Raw genomic sequence first — 20,017 nt, forward strand, 5'->3', positions numbered from 1 at the left:
CTGGATGCTGAAGGATAAAATGTATCCCATTCTTGTCTTGTATTAGAGAAATTTACTGAAGTAGGTCAGATCAAGGAGGACCTTAACCCTTGAAGAAGACAAAAAGAAACGTGTATGGGGAGGGAAGAAGGGTTCTACCTCTTCTTAGAGCAGCTATTAGGCACCAAGGTATTGGCTATAGTCTCCCATAGTATTTTCAAATTATCTTCAAATTTTGTCACAAAATTATTTATAGAACTTGAGCTACAGCTTCCTCCTTGTTTATTTTTCCTGGCTGGAATCTTCTGTTCAGGTTATCTGCTGCATATGCCGCAGTAGGGGTGGTCTATTTTTGAAAAAGGCTCATGTGTACTCCTTATCATTATCTGGTTTACAAGTGTGTAGTATTTGCAGATTTCTTCACAAATCCTTTACAGCTTCTGAGATTGCCTTTTCAATAAATGCTGGAGTTGTACCTGTTCCAGATACTATTAGCAACAATAGCTTTGATATTTGTTGTGGATGAGTGAGGAGTGATACACTTCACTCCTAAGAGAGAAGCAGCAATATGTTTTACTGAGGTAAGATAGCGATTTAACAGAGTTCAATTGTAAATAAGACTGATTTAGTGAGTGTCAATGGCAAGGTTCACTCAGTTAGTTACTGCGTGGAGAACAGGATCAAATGAAAATGTCAAGGAGACCCTCCTGTTGAGTCACGAGGTTCAGAATGGACCCCCTTGCTTTCCAAGCTCCTCCTCAGGGGAGTCTGGGGGTGGCTGGATCCAGTCTTAGCCCTAGACTTAGTCAACGGTTTGTCTGAAGGATCATGTGCACAATTAATCTGAGACTCAATTTAGCATGCTGAAACTTTGCAAACTTTGCTATTAGTCACTTACTGAGGATGTGTTGCGGGTAAGGAATCTCTCGACCTTGAGGAGTAACCTTGAGAGGCGTCCCTGCTCAAGGGGAGGTTCTGCAGCGCAGCCCGCTGCTGTGCAGGAGAGCTCAAGGGGCTCTGGGCTGCCCCCATTTATGGGGAGAAGATGATTGACTCGGTCATATTTGCATGCTAGATGGATTTTAGTTGGCGCGTGCGCAGTTAGCCCCTGCCTATGGGCTGTTTATGGAGAGCTCAGGTGGGCGGGGGGAGCACACTGTCACAATATTCAAGTACCTGCAGTTCCTATAAAATATTTTAGTATTGTTGAAAAAGTGAAAGTAATATGTTTTGATCTGTGGTTAGTAGCAGTTTCTTTTGTCTCTAGATGTTTGCAAACAGCTTGTATTTAGAATACATGCATTTTGTGACTTCAGAAAGATCTCTTTCTAAAAAAAAACAGTAAATGTTAAATAGCACTAATTTGCTGCCTGATTTTATAGTTAATATAAAACAAATAAATCGAATGTATTTCTTCTGGGAGAGAGTGATATAGCAAATGGCTTTTGTTTTAATTCTGTGCGGTCTTTCAGCTTAAAAAGGAAGAATCCCTTCCCTTTCTGGTAATGATTGGAGCATAATTGTTTTATTCTGCTACAAAAGACTTTGACTCTGTTTTCATTTCTCTTTTACTTTGATGCTAACCATGTTTATAAACCTGTTACTTCTTCAGCCTATCCGGCCTCTGCAGCCCTCTCCGCAGCCTGTTCAGTACTCCGCGGTCTCTTATCCACCCCCGCTCCTGCCAGGCTCCTCTACCCAGCAATATTCTGTGGTACTATATCTTCTGTTCATCTCTTCTCTGCCTGGCTTAATCTTTAGTGGATGCTGATCTTTGCTTAATCGTTTGTAAGTGGTGTGTGATACCAGTGTAGTGACCGGCTAGTTTCAATCGTAGTGAAACATTACCTGAGTGGGGAAAAAATAGTTCCTGCGATTTTAACATGTTTCAAGTTCAATGGGAATGCATACAACTCAGGCAACATTTCCTTTCCCACTGTAAGGGAACGGCTTTTCAACAGTATTGTCCTGTTAACCAGTTAGTACCTATTTTTATGTCTCTGGATTAACCTCTTCCCATCCTATCTGGTTGTTTCTTTCTGTGTCCATTTCTTTTGCTGGCCCCAAATCTCTTTTCAGGGATCAGCCTGGTTGTATTTCTGAGTTTGCATTTTTCTAGTGTCTGCTAGAACACTAAAACTGCCGGAATGCTGAAACTCCCAATTCACCAGCATCTGTGTTTAATAAACACAGAGGCTGGAAGTGGATTCTACTGAAGTGTTTTGTAAACATGAAAACAAACCAGACTTAACAGTCATCTTAACACAAAAAGAAACTGAGTCCTAATAAAGGAAAAACCAGTTACCTAAGGCAGAATCTGAACTAGCATTCAGATAAAAAATTGAGGCCTCCTGGCTCCCAAACCTCTGTTCTGACCTGCTGATGAACAAGTGATACAATAGCTGTTTTATTATGTAGAGTTGTTTAGTTTATTACTGTTTTCAACATCAATCAGAAACATCTTCTAATGAAACAGATACAGATTTATCTGAATTCAATAGCCTGCATGTAATTAAAACTATTTTATTAGTTACCTGTACTTAGGTACACAATTCTAAAAGGAAGTGCACTTTGTGGGAGGTGTTTTGTTTTTAGCATTGTTTCTCATGTTATTTTGAATAAATTTTGAAGTTTCTCATGGTAGTTTGAATACATATGAACTGCAGTTAGTATAATTTATCATTCTCAAAATGGTAATTTAGGCTATGTGAGCTTTCTATGCAAGTTTAGCCTATGATTTGCAACCACTGTAAAGTGTATATATGTTAAAACAGAAAATGAAACTCCATGCAGATTTATAGTACTTTCAGATAATTTCACATTCAGGAAATGTGTTCAAATACAATCCATGTTGGCAGTCTCAAAAATTTATTATTGTTGATGGCAACTTCTGTAATATAGGGAAAAGGGTTGGTGGTCTTGGTTCATAATCTAGATGAGACACATCCATAGTTGGTAACAGAGAAGTTTGGTTTATCTGTTTGTTGGTAATACCATGTTTCAGTGATTCATTGTGCTTGTACTATACCATATATGAATTTACTCATATTGGTCATGTAATAGAAATGGATATATATTGCTTGGGTTTATCCTTTGGACATTTTTGCAGGTAATATTAAATCATAATTAAATGTCTATACAAAAGATATTTACTCTCTAGACCAGATACTATGAAAAACAGAATGTGAAATCAATGTAGAAAATCTTTATGGTCATGTTAGTAGGCCTCATTTAAGAATGAAATGCCAAAATTGAAGTTAAATTATTGATCTAATGGAAATAAACAGGTTTTTTTTAACTGTAAATATATTCTAAATAAAGTCTTTAGGTGAAAATTCGTATTTCTAGTGGTAATTTTCAGCCTTGTAACTCACTTTCACAAAATGAGAACCCAGGTAATCTGTGAAAGATGGAAGTTGCACTTTTTTAATTTTCACATCACTCCTTCTTCCCCTTCCCTCCCAATCATTACTTTCCTAGCACAGCGAAGAGCTTGCATTTAGCCCTATCTTCTTCAGGGAGATCTGGGAGAGGATCAGGTAGTCTTAAAATTGCTAGTGTTCCTCAAAGTTTGAAGAGTCCACTTTCAGAATGTCAACCAAATCTTCCAGATTAGCAAAGATATAATACTAGTGATCACTGTTATTTTCCAGGATGCTGATAATCTGTTTGATGTTGAATTGCTTGGGGGGGGGGGGAAGCCCTTGGGGTTACAGTAATAGAAGTCTGAAATTTCACAGTACTCCTGCAGTGCTCAGTGCCATCACTACCACAGTAATAAAATACAGATAATAGGTCACCACTAGAATAGATTCCTTTTTATCCTGAAATCACGTATGTAGTAGGATACCAGTTTAGACTAATGAACTTTGTTGTTCAGAATTAGAGCCTAAAGCTCTTAAAATAAAAAATTACTTCAGCAATACTAATGCCTTCTGCTGTTTTGATTGGGGTTAGATATTTTCACTCGGCCTTTGGAGTCCAATCAGAAAATGTTGGTGACATAAATTATGACCTTATTTTGACAATTTAATTCTTACAATAAGTAGAGGTAAATGTAATAAAAATAAAACAAATAATAATATTTGAAGCTAGATGTGAAGAGTATGAATGTGGGTGTTCATTCCCCCAGTCAGCCCTGATGACAGTTTACTGCTGTGTTGCATTGTGTTCTGAAGCTTTCCTGTTGTTCTTTGTTGCTAATGCATAGTAATTTGCGACGTGCAGATCTGAAACTTCTTTTTTTTCTTTACCTGTTATAGCAAGACAACCTAGGATCGCAATTTAGCCATATGAGTCTTGCCCGCCAGCCATCTGCTGATCCAGCTGAACCTCACACCACTATGTTCCAGTCCACTGTGGTCCTCCAGCCCCCGCAGCAGTCTGGTTATATCATTGCAGCGGCTCCACCACCTTCTGGCCAACCAGTTTCTACTCCAGGCTACTCTACACCTGGCCACACTGTCAACCAGCAGGTACTCCAGCAGCAGGGATATATGCAGCAACCTGTGCCACAGGTAGACTGGCTCTGTTTCCCTTCCCCAAAAGCTATATTTAAAAACAGATCATGCTGTTCCATTAACGAGCTTGTTACATGGTGGGGGGCTCCCTGTTAAACAGTGTGGGGTGTTGGGTTTTTTGCTAATGTGCTTTGAAATGAATGATTTCAGTTTACTTGGGGAGGAATAATCATCCAGGTTTGACTATTTACCTGTAGCTGGTAAAAGCATGCGAATTTCAGAGTGTTTTGTTACTAGTAGTGAAATTTTAAAACTGCCAAACGTGAGTTTTGTGCATCCTCATTTTTTTCATGTGTTTGTCTTTCTGGTGTTTGAAATGTTTCGTTGCAGAAAACTGGTCCAAAGTTCCTAAAACTATCTCTCTATTTATTTTCCTCCTCTCCCTCTAATCTCTCTTCTCTGTGGTTCCACTTTGCAGTAGCTACTTGGTTTACAGTTTTTAACACTAGTCTTTAGTTAACAGTTGGTTATTGTCCTCCGATTTTTCTATGGCAATGGCTAAATGACAAGCATTGTCATCAAAACCTGCTAAAATGAACAGTTCATGAACGTACTGCCAATGTTTATGTAGGGGAATTTAGTAAATTGGAACTTTTTTCTTCTACAGTGAAAACAGAAGAAGAGCAGTTATTAAAGGGGAGTTTATGTGGAATAAATATTTTTGATTGCTGAAGCATTTGGCATTAGTTGCACCTTTTAATGAGTTTTACGTCTGCCTTTTACCATTTGGTTCTTTTTGGCTTTAGTGTTGTGATGTCTGCAGATAGTGAATCTCTTAATTTTATTTTTTTAGATGCCAGCTTGTTATTGTACCCCCAGTCAGTATTCGCACTCCAGTCAGCAATATCGACCTGTTACTTCTGTCCATTATAATGCGCAGCAAAACCAACCATTGGCACAGCCTGGACAGCAAACAGGTTTGTTGAAGCTTTTTCAGCATTTCATTAGAACGCATCTTATGTGCATTTTCTCCTGTTGCTTTTTTTCCCTTACAAGTTTTAACTGTATGCTATCATTATTCTGATACTCTATGCAATTAAAAATATTGTTACTACTTTTTCTATACGATGTGCATTCCTAAAGCAAATTTACTTCTGAGTAATATCTTGGCTCGCAATCAAAGCTTTCAGAAGTAACAAGTGATGGTTGGAGGCCATCTTGGCAGAGATCCTTAAAAAACAGACTTTTATAGCATGCCTTAGTTGAGTATGTCAGGATTAAGGTATCCTCTTGAGCTTCCTTCAGGAAGAAGGATTCTTTAACTTTCCCCCAGACTATGTGATGTTTTACAGCAACAGGATGAAAGATTGGCTCTTATAAACGTTAACTGGATTTCTTTATAGCTGTCCTATGAAGTAACCGATTAGAAAGTGTTCAGAAGGGATGGCTCCCTCTTCTGTAGCTCTTTTAGGATACTGCTCCGATGACAGCAACACTTGACTGGGTTATTTAGGGCTCAGGTCACAAATTTATGTGGGATTATTTCACTGCAGAATGATCAAGATGTGATGCCTGTTATGGCAGGGTTGTCAGATCATTTAAAAACACTGTTAGTACCTGCAATATAGATCACTGCTTTTCAGTCTTCAGAAGTGGAAGTGTATTAACAATTACTCAAAGAAAAACAAATTGCTAGGTTTTTTTTACTAGTTGTTTTATCCATCTCTGTTAAAGATGTGTTATCCGTCTGTGTTCCACAACCTGCTTTCCTTCCTCAGAATTTTTAATGCCTAGACTACTTAATGGCAAAGAGTTGAGGCACAGCTGGGGTTACTTTGATGTTTTTGGGGGACACCCGATGTAAATAGCACATGGACTCTCTGACTCAGAGGCAGCCCAGTGTATATATGTAGCTAACCAAAAGAATCTGAATTCTGAATTTGAAAGCATGGGGTGGAGGTGCATCAACACTAAGATGCAAAGGGAGGAGTCAGTTACTATTAGGTAAGTAAGTTTCTTTTTGTATGTTTTTAGCTCTTTACATTTTCCCTGAATTTCACTGCCTGTAACATGGACAGGGTGATGAAAAGCATCAGCAATTAAAACCTCCATCTATGTCCTAGAAGAAATAAAGTAAGACAGTAGAGAGACAAAGTAGGACAGCTGTGTGGAAAATGTTTATTACCTTGACAGTAATACCTTGTACCTGTAATCCTGACATCAAGGCACTATGCATAACTACTGAAAGGGTGCTCCAGTTAGTAAGTCCAGTTCATTCCTGGTTGATTACTTGATTTGTAGCTAGTACCAATTAGAGAGACAGATACTCTACTGATAACTGCATAATTAGTATTTAATCTGCAGTCACCACATTGCTACCCATAAACTGCTGGATGTCATTCATTTCTTTATAGGCAAGTTTGAATCAACCTTCTAGAGATGGAAGGTTCTATGTTGTGTCTTCAGTTCTGTGGACTGCTCGTGAGAATGCATAATTTAAAATGATCTCTCCTCTAGACTCATTTTAAACCTTAAATATTTGTGTTAAGCTGGCATAAAGTTATATCTAAAATGGTTGGTGCTTATTAGCAACAGCTGTTTCTGAGACAAAAGGCAATAGGTTACATGGTTAATGTAGCAATGTGTCTGGTCAAAAATGAGAATTTAACAAATTTTGTATTACTTAAAAGCTGTGGATTTTATTCATCTTATAAAGTGCTTAGGAACAGTGAAATAACTTTCCAAACACGAATTTAGATAAAAGATGACTACTTCTGAAAATGTGGCGAATTAAGCCATGTTTGGTTTAATGTTGTGGAATGGCTTGGCTGTATGTATGAGCTGTTGGATTCGGGGCCGTAACACTGTCTGAGAGGTGTACATTTCTCACAGTGAACCGGTCTCTTTTTCAGCTGCTTCCCAGCATCCTTTTTAAAGGGGTTTCAGGTGTGATACTTGAGGGGTTGACTTTTATTAAAATGCTTTGCTTGCCCAAAAGATGATGGGAGAAGGAAAGTCTCCCTAAGAAAATGGCATTTCAGCTCATGGTACTGAGGGCCCACTTACCATGAGACCCGCTTACATGATTCAGCTGTAGGCTGAATAAAAAAATCTTATCTGAACTACAATTACTCTAGGAACATCAGCTAAAGTTAAATTAGCTTCTGCTACGTAACTGCTGATTATATGAATATTACTGATAGATGTATAAGGTTGTTAACCAAGTTGTTGAACTTGCTTTTCCATTCTTGAATAAGTTATTTTAATGTGTTATTCATAAAATGTATTTCTATATTCCTAGGTTAACTTTTGTTATATTAAGTGATTTATTTTGAATTTTATGCTATATAAATATTAAGAAACATGCTCCTTTTTGTAGCTGCCGTTTCAGGGTATTTCTGTAAAATGAGACAGTCTACTATAGCAGGTGCGTGTGTTTTCTGCTGAGTGCTGCCTTTCTGTCATACCACTGTCTATGGAGAGGTGAAGTTGTGAAGCTAAAAACAGAGAATTCTTTGGAATTTTGTGGGGCACCTTCTTGGTCAATTTATATTGTCCCAATTCTCTCTGCTTACAAAATGTATTGTCTGTCTTTGAGAGTGCCAGAAGAAGCTGAAAAATATTCACAGCTACACTGCAGTTTCTGAGAAATGAGGATTTTAGATTGCAGGTCTACTGATTGAATCTATCATATACTGCAACTTTACATTAGACTGCTTTTTCGGTGCTATAGATCATTTTGTAACAAAGTATGTTTAAGCATTTTGTTTATTATATATGTCTGAGAGATGGAGGGATTTTTTTTTGTACACAGGTCAAACTAAGATTTATTAAAAATAATCTAATTACTAATTCTGATTCAAGTATGCATTCTTCTGAATGTGTAATGCTTTGAAAATATCTATATGCAGTGTTGTGTGTTTCTAATGAGTAGATCTCTTACTAAACTGAATCTTCTTGCCTTAATTTTCTGAAGCCAGTATTTGATTATATTAGTGATCTGTTAGACTTCATTGTTGCTAAATTGTATGAAGTGACAACCAGATGGAACTTGAATGCACAATGCTCGTTGTATCCAATGAACATTTGTGGTTTTTCTTTTTAAGAAAAAGAAGAAGAAGAAGAGAGGGGATTTTGCTACTGAACAATAATTTGGAAAATAGAGAAAGCAATTTTTAATATCGTTTTTTAAAAAATCAGAGTTTTTGCGTCTGTACATGTTTTATTAAAATATAGTTCAATACCAAGGCAGAGAGCATGGGGAATGTCAAGCTCAATAGGATATGAATGTGTCCAAGTTAAATACACACTCTTCCTGCCTGTGTCTGTGCTCGCAGCCTTGACAAGCCCGGGTCTGTTATTCCTGAGTGATAACTGGCTTTGTCTCAGAAACGCTGATATTCCTGGGTTTTGCTGAAGTGATAGCTAGTTAAGCGCATACATGTGTGATAGAATATAACAAAAAGAATTTTACTTGTGATCTGTATGTGGTTTTGACTGTGGTGACAGTCTAGCTATTGGATGTTTAAAAGGGGAGTGGGAATGGCAAGACTACAGTAAATGCTCAGATGCCATTTCCTGTTTGGTCCCACGCTTAACTGTTGTTTTTTATTTAGGCCATTTTTGAAAGATAGCATTTGGAGACCAGTTTAAGCAATAATAAATTGTTATAGAGCACACTGTAAAGGGCTGAATGTGAGAATCTTTAATAGCTTTTTTCAAGATAACCTTGCATATAAAATGACTTCAGCTGCATATAAGCATGACTTCTAGCTGGAGGTTTTTTCTCAGTTCATGTTTGTTTTTTAGCATTATGGACTCCAGTAGAAATTACCCTTTTTAAAAGGATTTGCACACATGCCTTGCACAAACTTCCATGAAGTGTGCTTAGGTCTTGAATCACAGTCAAGGTATTTTCCTCCCTAAGTCACCAAAGATACTAGTAGAATTTAGCATAACCAGAATTTCAAAGCTAACATACCTAAAATGACCTTGTTCCTAATGATGGACAATTAATTTTGAGCTTTCACCATTCAGATCAAGGTGTTAATACCAGTAACTCACTACAGTGTAGATAAATATTGCAAGCATATGAGAGCAGCACTGCAAATAGTACATACGGTATTTCATGCTGGAGTCAGATGGATCCAAATGAATAACTCTAACTTTTTATGTTGGCTTTTTTGTATTACGGTAAGTTAAACCCTTTATAAAGTTGGCAGATGTAAAAAGCTTTTGGAATATGCCACAGATACTTTTTCATATAGGCAACTGTGTATAAAATAAGTTCAGATATAATTATTTCAAAATAAGATTTAAATATATAATTTCAGGTTACCAAGTTTTGCCTAACCAGCAACAAAACTACCAGGGTTTAGTTGGAGTTCAGCAGTCTCAGAATCAAAATCTAGTCAGTGGCCAACACAACAACATTGGGAATCAAATTCAAGGTGTGATTGTTCCATATCCTTCGGTGCCATCTTATCAGGTGGGTAATTAATTCGTAACTTTCTAGTCACTCTTCTGCAGATTTCAGAGTGGTGTTTTGATTTTTGTGTGTGTGTGTGTGTGTGGTTGTTTGTTTCTTTCTTTCTAACTGCATTGCTTTGCAAACTGCAAAAAGCTGCAAGCAGGTGCTAAAGATCACTTTGGTGAGAAAATTTAAAAATAAAAAATAGACTTGAAGTTAGAAACAAGTCTGAAAAGTGCAGAAGTTTAACATTCCTGTTGAACCACAGTAAATGCAGCGCTTCACATTCAGAGGATGGAAAGAAAAAGCTCAGAGACTTTTTTTTTTTTCCCCCTTCTTCTATTGTAGGGAAAATCTCCTTTGTTAATTGATGAAGTCCCTTGGAACCAATTTTTCCATTTTTGGGAAGAAGATAAAATTTTTAATAAAGGACTCTTTCAACTAGTTATCTATTATACTCTGTTTTTTTATATATACATATATCTTATAGAGTATGACTGTTATCTGAATAGTATGATGACCCAGGATAAAGTTCTTCAAAGGCCAGTGTGATGCAAGAAGGGCTTCCTGGCTTCCCTTCACAACATATCCCTTCTTGCAGTAGCCATACTTCGCTATTTTTGTCCTTACCATATATCTTGCAACCATTCTGCTGTAACTCAAACCAAATAGAGATTGATGTAGTCAGGTCACTTAATGTGGCATTAGATCCTGGAAGAAAGAGAAGCGTGATGTAAATAACACCTACAAGGAAGAAACTCGTGCCCACAATGAACTTGTTCATTCTAGATTTATAAATTTGTCAACACCTTCAATTTGCACACCTTTTCATTACAGAATTGCATTAATTGTGAGCTTGGAGTTATATACTGTCTCACGGGAAATTGGCAAGTTGTTAGAGCTTATACTCTGTGCCTGTTTTCCGGTTTCATCATACATGAGCAGGACCTCATCTTGTGTTCATATCTAGCCTTGTTCTGTTTGCTGACTGGGTGATACTCCCAAAGAGAGACTGTTCCTGAGCTGTGTTTCCAACCATTTTGCTGTATAGCAAGAAACCCTTAGTCTGGCAAACAAGTATAGGCAGAAGCTTTCTGTTTTGACATCTCATCTTTGTCCATCTCTTTGGTCACGTCAGTGGTACTGAACGCTGCTAATCTTGTCTGAGCTTTCCGTTTGCCCCATGAAGATCTCTCTATTGTTAATAACTGCATGTCTTCCGTTAATGCAGGCCTCACTTTTTTTTCCTTCTTGCCATGATAAAGTAGAAAATACATTCTTTTTTTTCCCTGTTGTTAGGAAGATCTACTCCCTTCTTGAGATTTCACTGTAGTAATACCAAATTTGACAGTTTGTACTTTTCAGCTGTCAGCAAAGTTGTTTCTTGGAGAACTTACCTATAAAGACTGCCTTTTTCATTTGACCTTTACAAAACCTGGAAGGGTAGAAGACTTGCCCTTGGGCCAGCTCCTTCTGTGCAATGTCTTTATAAAACAGCATCTCTTGGGTTGCAGTGCACAAGTTCAGTGCAAATCAGTTTTCATGCCTTACTCAGTCTCAGCCCTCCCGTTCTTCCCTCCACACTCCAGAAAGACAACTAAATTTCACAACTCCAGAGAAATGATACTGTTATCTTTGACATTTTTTTCTAATTGATGGAAAAAAAAGGAAAAAAAAAAAGCTTGATCCTTCTAGGAGAAAGGTTATAGAACTTATAAATCATCCTCCAAATGATTTGGTGGGACCTTTTAACTATATGATTTGGGAAAGCTAGAGTGAATTAATCATAAGTGTTCTGTCAGTCACTACAGCATTACTGAAGAATGTCTTTATTTTTCAAATTTGTAAAGCTATCTCTGTGGAACTTGCTCCTTAAATTTGTGAAATCTCTATTTTTGGGAGAACTGTGCCTCAGTCCACTGTTAGCCTGAACTCCAGCCTCCCATTTTTTGATGAATAGATGAATGTCTGTTAGTCACCAAGAACATAGTTCATGTGAACAATCCCTTGAAAAATGAAAAAGTTACTTGCTTTGCAGCAATTGTTCTTCAGAAAGTGCTGTTCACTTGCTTCGCCTAATCCTCTTTCCTGGCGACAGACTTCACTCTGCGAGTATGGCACTGAGGGCCAACTGTGCCTCTGTAGTGTGTGTTCAAACACTCCAGACTCCACGCAACAGAAATTTTGGATGGGGGTATTGCCCCAATGCATACAGCTTTTCAGCTTTTTTTTTTTTAAAGGACAGGCATATGGGCAACACATTCAAAGAACTAAAATTCTTATAAAACAAGTCATAGTTCATTGCTCTGGGGATGTTCAAAGTAGATTTTCTGGGTTTCTCTCTTCTATTCTGATTCCTTTAAGGATTCATCTTATTTTTTCAGAACTTGCTGGTTAATTATGAGAATTATATAATTGCTAAAAAAATTTCATTTTTGGTTTTCTAGTATTTTATTCTTGCGTTTGTTTGCATCTTTACTTGCTTGTTGCCTGTATTTTTTTAGGCTCTAAAAAGCAACCAGCTCACACAGTGAAGTACCAGAGGCAAGAAAATTCTATTGCCTTTTGCATAAAAAGAAACCTGAAGTAATTATCTGATGGTGAAGAAATTATGCAACTTGGCTTAGGATTTCTGCCTGAGATTTCTAGCAAAATAGCATCATGTGTGCTTCTTATATATGATTAGTATAATGTATAGACTTGGAGTCATGTGCCAAATTATAATTCCCCTACCCCAACCCCACCCTCAATCACTCTTGCTAGCAGTAAAGCATATACTGTTTTCTTTCTCCTCCCCTGAGATTTGTTTTTAATTGCTTCAAATTATAGACTTAGCCTGAAGCCTTGTTGAATAAAACCAAATAAGTTTTACCTCTGTTGTAGTTTCACCTGTTACACTGTGTAAATTAATGAAAATAGAATATGTAGTTAGATTAGCAAATAAGTAATGTTCTAGGATAGATCGTTGCCTTGGTGGTAAGAAGGAATGAATTTAGTGTGTATTTTAGTGTCTTAACTTTGGCCATGTTTTTTAAAAATTCTTATATAATTGGGTAATGGTCAGGAGGCAGAGGAAAACTTTGTCTGCAGCAGAAAGTCTTACCGTGCTCCCAATTTTAGGTTTCCATGCCTCAAGGTTCCCAAGCAGTGCCCCAGCAGACGTATCAGCAGCCTGTTTTAATCCCCAGTCAGTCAAATCAAGGATTGCCAGCAACAGGAATGCCAGTTTACTACAGCGTCATTCCATCAAGTCAGCAGAATAATTTAAGGTGGGTTTAACTCAGTTACTTAATCTTCAGCAATGGGGCTTAATTGCCTTATAGTAACTAACAGAATTTGCTGTAGTATTGCGTATATTAGAATGTATTTTAAAGGTAGACTTACAAACACTATTTATATTTCCTTTTTTGCAATTAACTAAAATACCAAATACTGCTTTAATTGGGACTGACTTGTTTATTGCAAAATAGTACTTCCATCTCATGTTCAGCAGTAGCTTCTTGTATTATAGTTCTAAGTCTTAGTTTTGTGTATTCCTTTCTTACACATCCTTATATGAAACATCTTTGTTACTATAATTCCTTTTTGCAATGACATTTAAGATGACTGACTTTATTCACTGGTTTGCCAAAGATGCTACTTTAAGAAGGGATAGAGAAAAGAGATTTGAGCCCCCCAAATAGACTGTTAATTTCTTCCTCTTTTGGAGGATTGTCTGGAAGGAGCTTAGCTTACTTTGTCCATGTAGCTAATCAAGCCTGCTGGCGCAAACCTGGCTATGAAATGAGCATAGGAATTTTTTTTGTGTGCTCAGGTTTTGTTTGAAAAATAACTTTTTTTTTTAACCTACCTTGATAACAGCGCATTGGTCTGTGTGTACAGACCTCCCTGTGTGTCCTAGTGATATGAGTATTGATGAGAGAACAGGTAAATATTGACAAGCATTAATCCTGATTAATTCCTGTAACAAATTTTCCTTTACTTAGTCTTTTTGGACTTATAAATATGCATCTTTTTGAGACACCTTGCTTGTAGCATTTGAACAAGCAGCAACAGTATGAAGCCTGCTTCATCCTTTTGTGAGTGCAGAGACTTAATTTGTATTTGTGGTGTTTCCGCATGGTGTCATCTACTTAAATGAGTCTGAATTCTTGTCCTTTGTACGTGTAGGTCCTTTCTTAACCTTTTCTTTTGTAGTTATTTTTGAGACTCAGTGGAGTCGGTAGACTTTTTTTATTGCTTACTCTTTTTTTTCATTTGGAATGCACTCTCCCCCCCCCCCCCCCCCCCACTTTGGAAGAGGGAAATGTTTGTTTGGAATTCAGAGCAGCCTAACAGCTAATGACAGCATCTTGCTCCTACCAAAATAGGTATGTTGGAGCACTTTGACAAGGAAAGTAGAATACTGTTCTGCAGGAACTGGATATTCTCAAGCCCATCAGTCACTCTTGAAAAGAAAATTATAATCTGTAGACCTATGAGAAGCTGTGTGAGATTGCACATGTCACATGCAGATATGAAATCACCTGTTTCAGTTTTACTGAGTTTTGCATGCTTAAATAGGGCACTTTTTAATTAAAAAAATCATATACTTGACCTGTAGGACAAAGGACAGGACGAATTGCCTGTGAAGACATGGGTAAAAATGATATGGCCAACAGGATTATGCCTACTTTATTTCCCCCACAGCTTGCAGTTATAAAAATATCTTTCTTATTTCCGCTGGATGTTTATTTTATCTGTTAGAATCCTGTACTTCATTTTGGTACTATAGGCGCATTCTGACTGTAGTCCATCACCCTGATATTCACACCTGATATATATCAATACCCTGATGGTATTGATGTTTCAGAAGAAAGACTTGCCTTCAGAGTTCCCACTTCGTGTACAAATGTGCATGCACTGTGCATCTAGGCAGTTGTATAACTGCAAAGCTGAAACACCACTGCAGCAGCCTAGAAACATGAAATTTTATTTAAATTGTTGCTTTGTAGCCTATTCTATTCAGTAAATATTTTTAAGCACAGGCCTAAAGTTTATTATGCATCTCACTGATTTCTTGTATAAGAGTGGTGTATTTCTACAAAGCAAGCAAACGTTAGTAGTGTGATAGAACTTGGCTATGTCTGTCATTTAGCTCTCTTCCCACTGAATGCCTGAAAAATGTCAAAAATGAACTTTTAAAGTTATCCTTTTCATAGGTGTTAAAAACACGTGAAAGTTCCGTCTCCTTGAGCCTTCTCCTATAACTAGTTATTTTTCCTTTTCCTACCACCGATTCAGTAAAGCCATGGCGAGGCAGTTGCCGCAGACGTCTGTTTAAGCTGTGTTGCTCTGCGCTGGAGCAGCTGGGTGCGTTCATGCAGTGGGCTCTGGCGCAGCCGCGTGGGGCCAGCCGCCAGCTGAGACACAGCAGCTGAAGCCCTCATGGCGAGTTCGGTGGTGATCATCTGACTGAGACCTAATTCTGGTTAATTGGACAAGTCAACAAACTGTCCTTTTTTTGTTACTCTTCATGTCTTTATACCAATATAGCTCTATTTACACAAAAATATCAAAATAGGTGAAGTAGTACAGCTTCTTAATATACACAGGGCATAAGTTATGGTATATGAAGAGGCATGATCTTTTCTCTTAAACTTCTATTCTGAAGAAAAAGTAAATAGATTCTGGGAGAGGTGGAGGGAGGAGATTATTGATTTAAAGTTATCAAAATCTCAATTACTTTGCAGTGTGTGCAGATGACATATAGCAGCAATGATTAAAAGAAGTATTGCATAAACTCTCATCTGTTAGTCATTTTTTAAATTATTTTTATTACAGTTCATCAGTAGGATATTTGCAGCCTCCTGGATCAGAGCAGATACAGTTTCCTAGAACATCATCACCATGCAACTCTCAGCAGCTTCAAGGACAGCAATGTGCAGGTTGGGGAATAAACAGTTTTTTGAATGACTTAAAGTTTCTAGCTATTATTATGCTGAGTAATTGAATATTCACTGTTAGGGGTGTGATTTAGAATTAACTGTATTTCATTTTTTTAAGTTGTACTGGAGGCAGCTTAACTTGACTTCTTAATTTATTTATCATTGAAAGCTCTCAAATTACTTTCTTAAAATTCAGTAATAATATACATCATAATGCCTTCCTTGTATGCTTGTGAGTTGAGAAAGAAAGATGTGGGAATAAATACAGACTCAGGAGAATGACTTGCATCTTCTAAATAGTGGCACAGGTCTGAAAATTTTGAGATTTGGGTTTGCATTTGATAGCAAGAGCGAAGATCATTGTGGAAGCAGTATACTTGGCTCCTCTGCTCAAAAAGCATTCAAGATTATTCATTTGAATAAATTAGGAGTAGCATATATATTTTTTTTACCAAGAGTTCCTTGGAAGAAGAGGGTGAAAATTTTAGGTATTCTTCGGTAGAGATAGAGAGGAGAGGTAGCTTTTTGGACCTGCTGGAAGGGGAAACAAAATACTTACGTGGTGTGGTGTGTGTGGTGGTGTTTTGTTTTTTTTGGTGGTTGTTGTTGTTTTGTTTTTTTTTTATAGTAGCCTTATTTACTGCTTTTACTTCCATAGTTTATAACAACCATTCAAGTCAGAAGCCATCACCTCCTACATTATTACCACCTTCATCAAAATCAAAGCCGCAACAGGCTGCTTCCATTGTGCACTACAGCATAGTGTCTTCACCCTCATCCTGTAAAAGTTCGCCCACTGGTCTTTCCATCATGCAGCCAATAAAAGGTATATTTTATTAGGATTTTCTTGTAAGCCATGCTGTCTAGAAACCTTGCGAATCATCAGATTGATTTCCTGGCTGATAGAATTGTGACATGAGTGCCATCTCTACAAATATTTGTTCTGAACCAGGTTCGGAATGTTTTGATCTACAAAGTATTTAGGTGGGTTTTTTTAGAAGGTGTATATATTAGCAGCCTCAGTGGGGTATGAAAACAGCATTGTTGTAGAGCTTGTTATATCCACAAAATGTTTATAAGTGCTAGTACCTGAACTCCTATATCCTGTGAATTACTAGCTGCGACTCTCATATAATTGACAGACTGCTCAGGAAATTTGAGGCATTAGGGTTAGACTCTAAACAAGGAGATTATAGAACAATCCTATAATCATACTGGTTCTGTCCTTATTTTACTGATAGGAAATTTGATGCATTAGAGGCTGGGTTGCCCCAAAAGCTATAATCTCAAATATTTCTAACTCTGTGTTTTGCAAGCAACCAGTAGATTAAACAACCCTGGGTCAATGACCTAGATTCCACTATAAATGTGATTTTTCTTATGAACGTCTATCTTTTAAGGTGTTTTTATAGCCTGCTTATTAGTAAATAGACCACATGTAGTTAAATGGCAAGGTAGCTGGCCTTTTAGCAGTATATTTTAGTTGATGTATAGGCTTGGTTTTGTTTCCATTTTCCTTAAAGTTTCTTTGGCTCTAGTTCTTGAAGACTTTGTCATTTCATGATGTCTAAAATTGGTCTTGCTATAGTTTGTTCTTCCACCCTGTCGTAATCCGTCCTGGTAATTATGGTTTTAGGCAGTTTTGAAGGCTTGATACAAATTTGTTAAGCTGTATGATGTAAAGAAGTTTGTGGAAAGGGAAGCCTTCTGTGCCATAGAACAAATATTGAGAGAATTAAAAAAAAAAAAAGACACTTCAACAGTGGTATTGAGTTGATGAATCAAAGCGATTGAGATAAGGATGATAAGGACATATGCAGACAAGAGGCTGAGTGGTACTTTTTTTTGTTTTTGAAAATTATAGAGGACTGAATCTGGGAGCCTTTTCAGGATTTCTTCTGAGTTTCCTTTCTCATGCATTTTGAGTGGTGATGAAGGGTCTGCAAACTGACTTACGCCTTCTCTGAGGCTTCACTTCATCAGCATGCTTAAGAAAAGAATTCCATTTATTTCTGTTTACTGAAACGCTGTGCAACTAGTAGGGATAAGACCAACCAGTCTTTCTGGATGTACAAAATTCTCTTTTTGCAGTTTAAATAGCATTTTCAGGTTGTGACAGTGTTGGATTTTTTTGTTTGTTTTTAGGAAACAATGCTGTAGGTGATTTTGAAAGACAAGCATTTTTATTGGGTGTTCGGATGTCACAGAATGGAGGGGGGGGGGAAAGCCCAAAACAGTAGTATGCTTAGCTTTGTAGAATAAAATATTATTATAAAACAGATATAAATACATATTTTATAACATTCATAAAATATGGATGTTATGAATAAAATATTTAAAATGAAACCAGCTTTCTTGTGCAAAATGTAATGTGTATGTGTATATATAGATGCTTGCCTGGTACATTTCAAGTTTACATATACGCATTATGCTAATTTATGGCTTTGCCATTTGGGAACTGTTATAGATATTATTCTGATTACAGTAGATGTCCATAAATATAGATAGCTTTTATTTTGGCATGCAACAAAATAGAAACCCTCACAACCTGGCTCTTCTGGGGACAGAACAAGGACTCTTTAATTTATATTCTCTGGTAAAGCTGGCCAGATAGCTGATGCTTTCATTTCCATCCATAACTCACTGGTAGTAATTTCTTGCTATTGAAAATATTTTTCTGATACTTGATTACAAAGGAAGCATATATGTGAAAGCATTACTATTATTATTTCATTTATTTTGATAAGTACCAATATGGTAAATATTTCAGAACACACTTTTTAGAAGTTAATGTAGGTTTAACAGAACATTCATTATTCTACATATTTGGTTTGCTTTTCTAAGGAGTCAAAATGTTTCTCTTTGTGGAGTGTAGGGGTAGTGAAAACAATAGCTCATTAAAAAAAAAAAGTGTGTGTGTGTGTGTGTGTGTATATATATTATATATACACACACACACACACACACATACGTGCGTGCACGCACACTTAAAAATGTGTTCATCTTGTATCTGACCTGCATCCTAAAATGTACTGGGTAGTAAAATGAGCAGATTGTAGGCTCATTCCTCCTTAAAGGTGGATAATTAAATGATTCTTAAACAACATATTTTAATCATGGTTTCTGAGAAATGATGTAAAGGGTGAGTAGCTAGAGCAGAGAAAGGAAATGGCAAACCAATTAAAAGTAAACAGGACATGATATAAATTGCCTAGGACGAGCCAAGCCAAAAGGGGGAAGCAGCTTCTTGCACGCAGCCTCTCGTTGCAGCTCCTCACGTGAAACCTTACGGAACAACGTTGGCTGTTTGGCTGTTCTCCCCTAACTTGGGAATTTCTGTAGCTACCACAGTAACAAAGTAGTGCAGGATAAGGGATCAGTTTGCAGTCTCTGCCCAGAAAAATGATCGTGTGTAGAAACAACTTGTAAATGAAGCTAAATTAGCCTCATTTTACTGTAAAGAATAACTCTAGGTCTTTCTGATGTGTGGTATCATGTTGGAGAAAACATTTTGAGTCTATAGCTGATTAAACATTGCATAATTTGTATTTTTAGATACTGCTTATCTTTACTTAATATGACCTGTTCTTTGATACATTGCTCTAACTACTGTAGTTGAAAGTACTTAACATTTACATTAAAATGGAATAATTTGTTTCAAAAATATTCTCAATAATGAGTTTCAGTGGTTCCACTTATATTTTTAAGCTCTGGGAGGCCTTCTGTGCTGTCCATCAAAGATTTATCTGATAGTAGAAATGTAACCGTACAGAAGATACTGCCCTAGTTTTCTAGTATGCAGCAATATATTTTGCAAAATGCTCATTATGTAATTTGCATTTTTTAAATTCACCTCTGTTCTGCTAAAATAAAAATTGAAATGTATGATGAACTAACAATATCCTACATGTTTCTTGTGTTGTAGCAGTAGCAGCACCACCAGGTGGAGGAGTAGTAATGATGCAACTAAACATACCTAACAATCCCCAGCCTCGGAACCATTCACCTCCACAGTGGAAACACAATAAATATTACTGTGATCATCAAAGGGGGCAGAAGTCCACAGAATTTAGCACTTTAGACAGTGCCACACAGGTATGAGGTTTTTGTTTTGCTTTATAGGATGGCCTATGATTTGCATAAATTGCAACTTTGCATGTCTTTTAAGTTCTTTTGGGGGA

General features: G+C 37.0%; 1 protein-coding gene across 22 annotated transcripts in view; it reads left to right on the forward strand.

Annotated features, from left to right (window-relative positions):
- The window catches only part of R3HDM1 (R3H domain containing 1), an 86,590-nt gene that overhangs the window by 61,268 nt on the left and 5,305 nt on the right, over positions 1 to 20,017 (forward strand). For 20 of the 22 annotated variants that reach the window (XM_026088934.1, XM_026088936.1, XM_026088932.1 and 17 more), the window contains 7 exons: positions 4,242 to 4,496; positions 5,293 to 5,416; positions 9,773 to 9,927; positions 13,030 to 13,178; positions 15,733 to 15,836; positions 16,495 to 16,662; positions 19,762 to 19,931. In XM_026088934.1, coding sequence (XP_025944719.1) covers positions 4,242 to 4,496; positions 5,293 to 5,416; positions 9,773 to 9,927; positions 13,030 to 13,178; positions 15,733 to 15,836; positions 16,495 to 16,662; positions 19,762 to 19,931 — 1,125 coding nt within the window. The remainder of the gene's footprint in view (positions 1 to 4,241; positions 4,497 to 5,292; positions 5,417 to 9,772; positions 9,928 to 13,029; positions 13,179 to 15,732; positions 15,837 to 16,494; positions 16,663 to 19,761; positions 19,932 to 20,017) is intronic. The other 2 variants (XM_026088939.1, XM_026088942.1) reach the window with 2 other exon arrangements.

Source organism: Apteryx rowi, unplaced genomic scaffold (assembly GCF_003343035.1).
Source record: "Apteryx rowi isolate R43461 unplaced genomic scaffold, aptRow1 scaffold_8, whole genome shotgun sequence".
Lineage (NCBI taxonomy): Eukaryota > Metazoa > Chordata > Aves > Apterygiformes > Apterygidae > Apteryx > Apteryx rowi.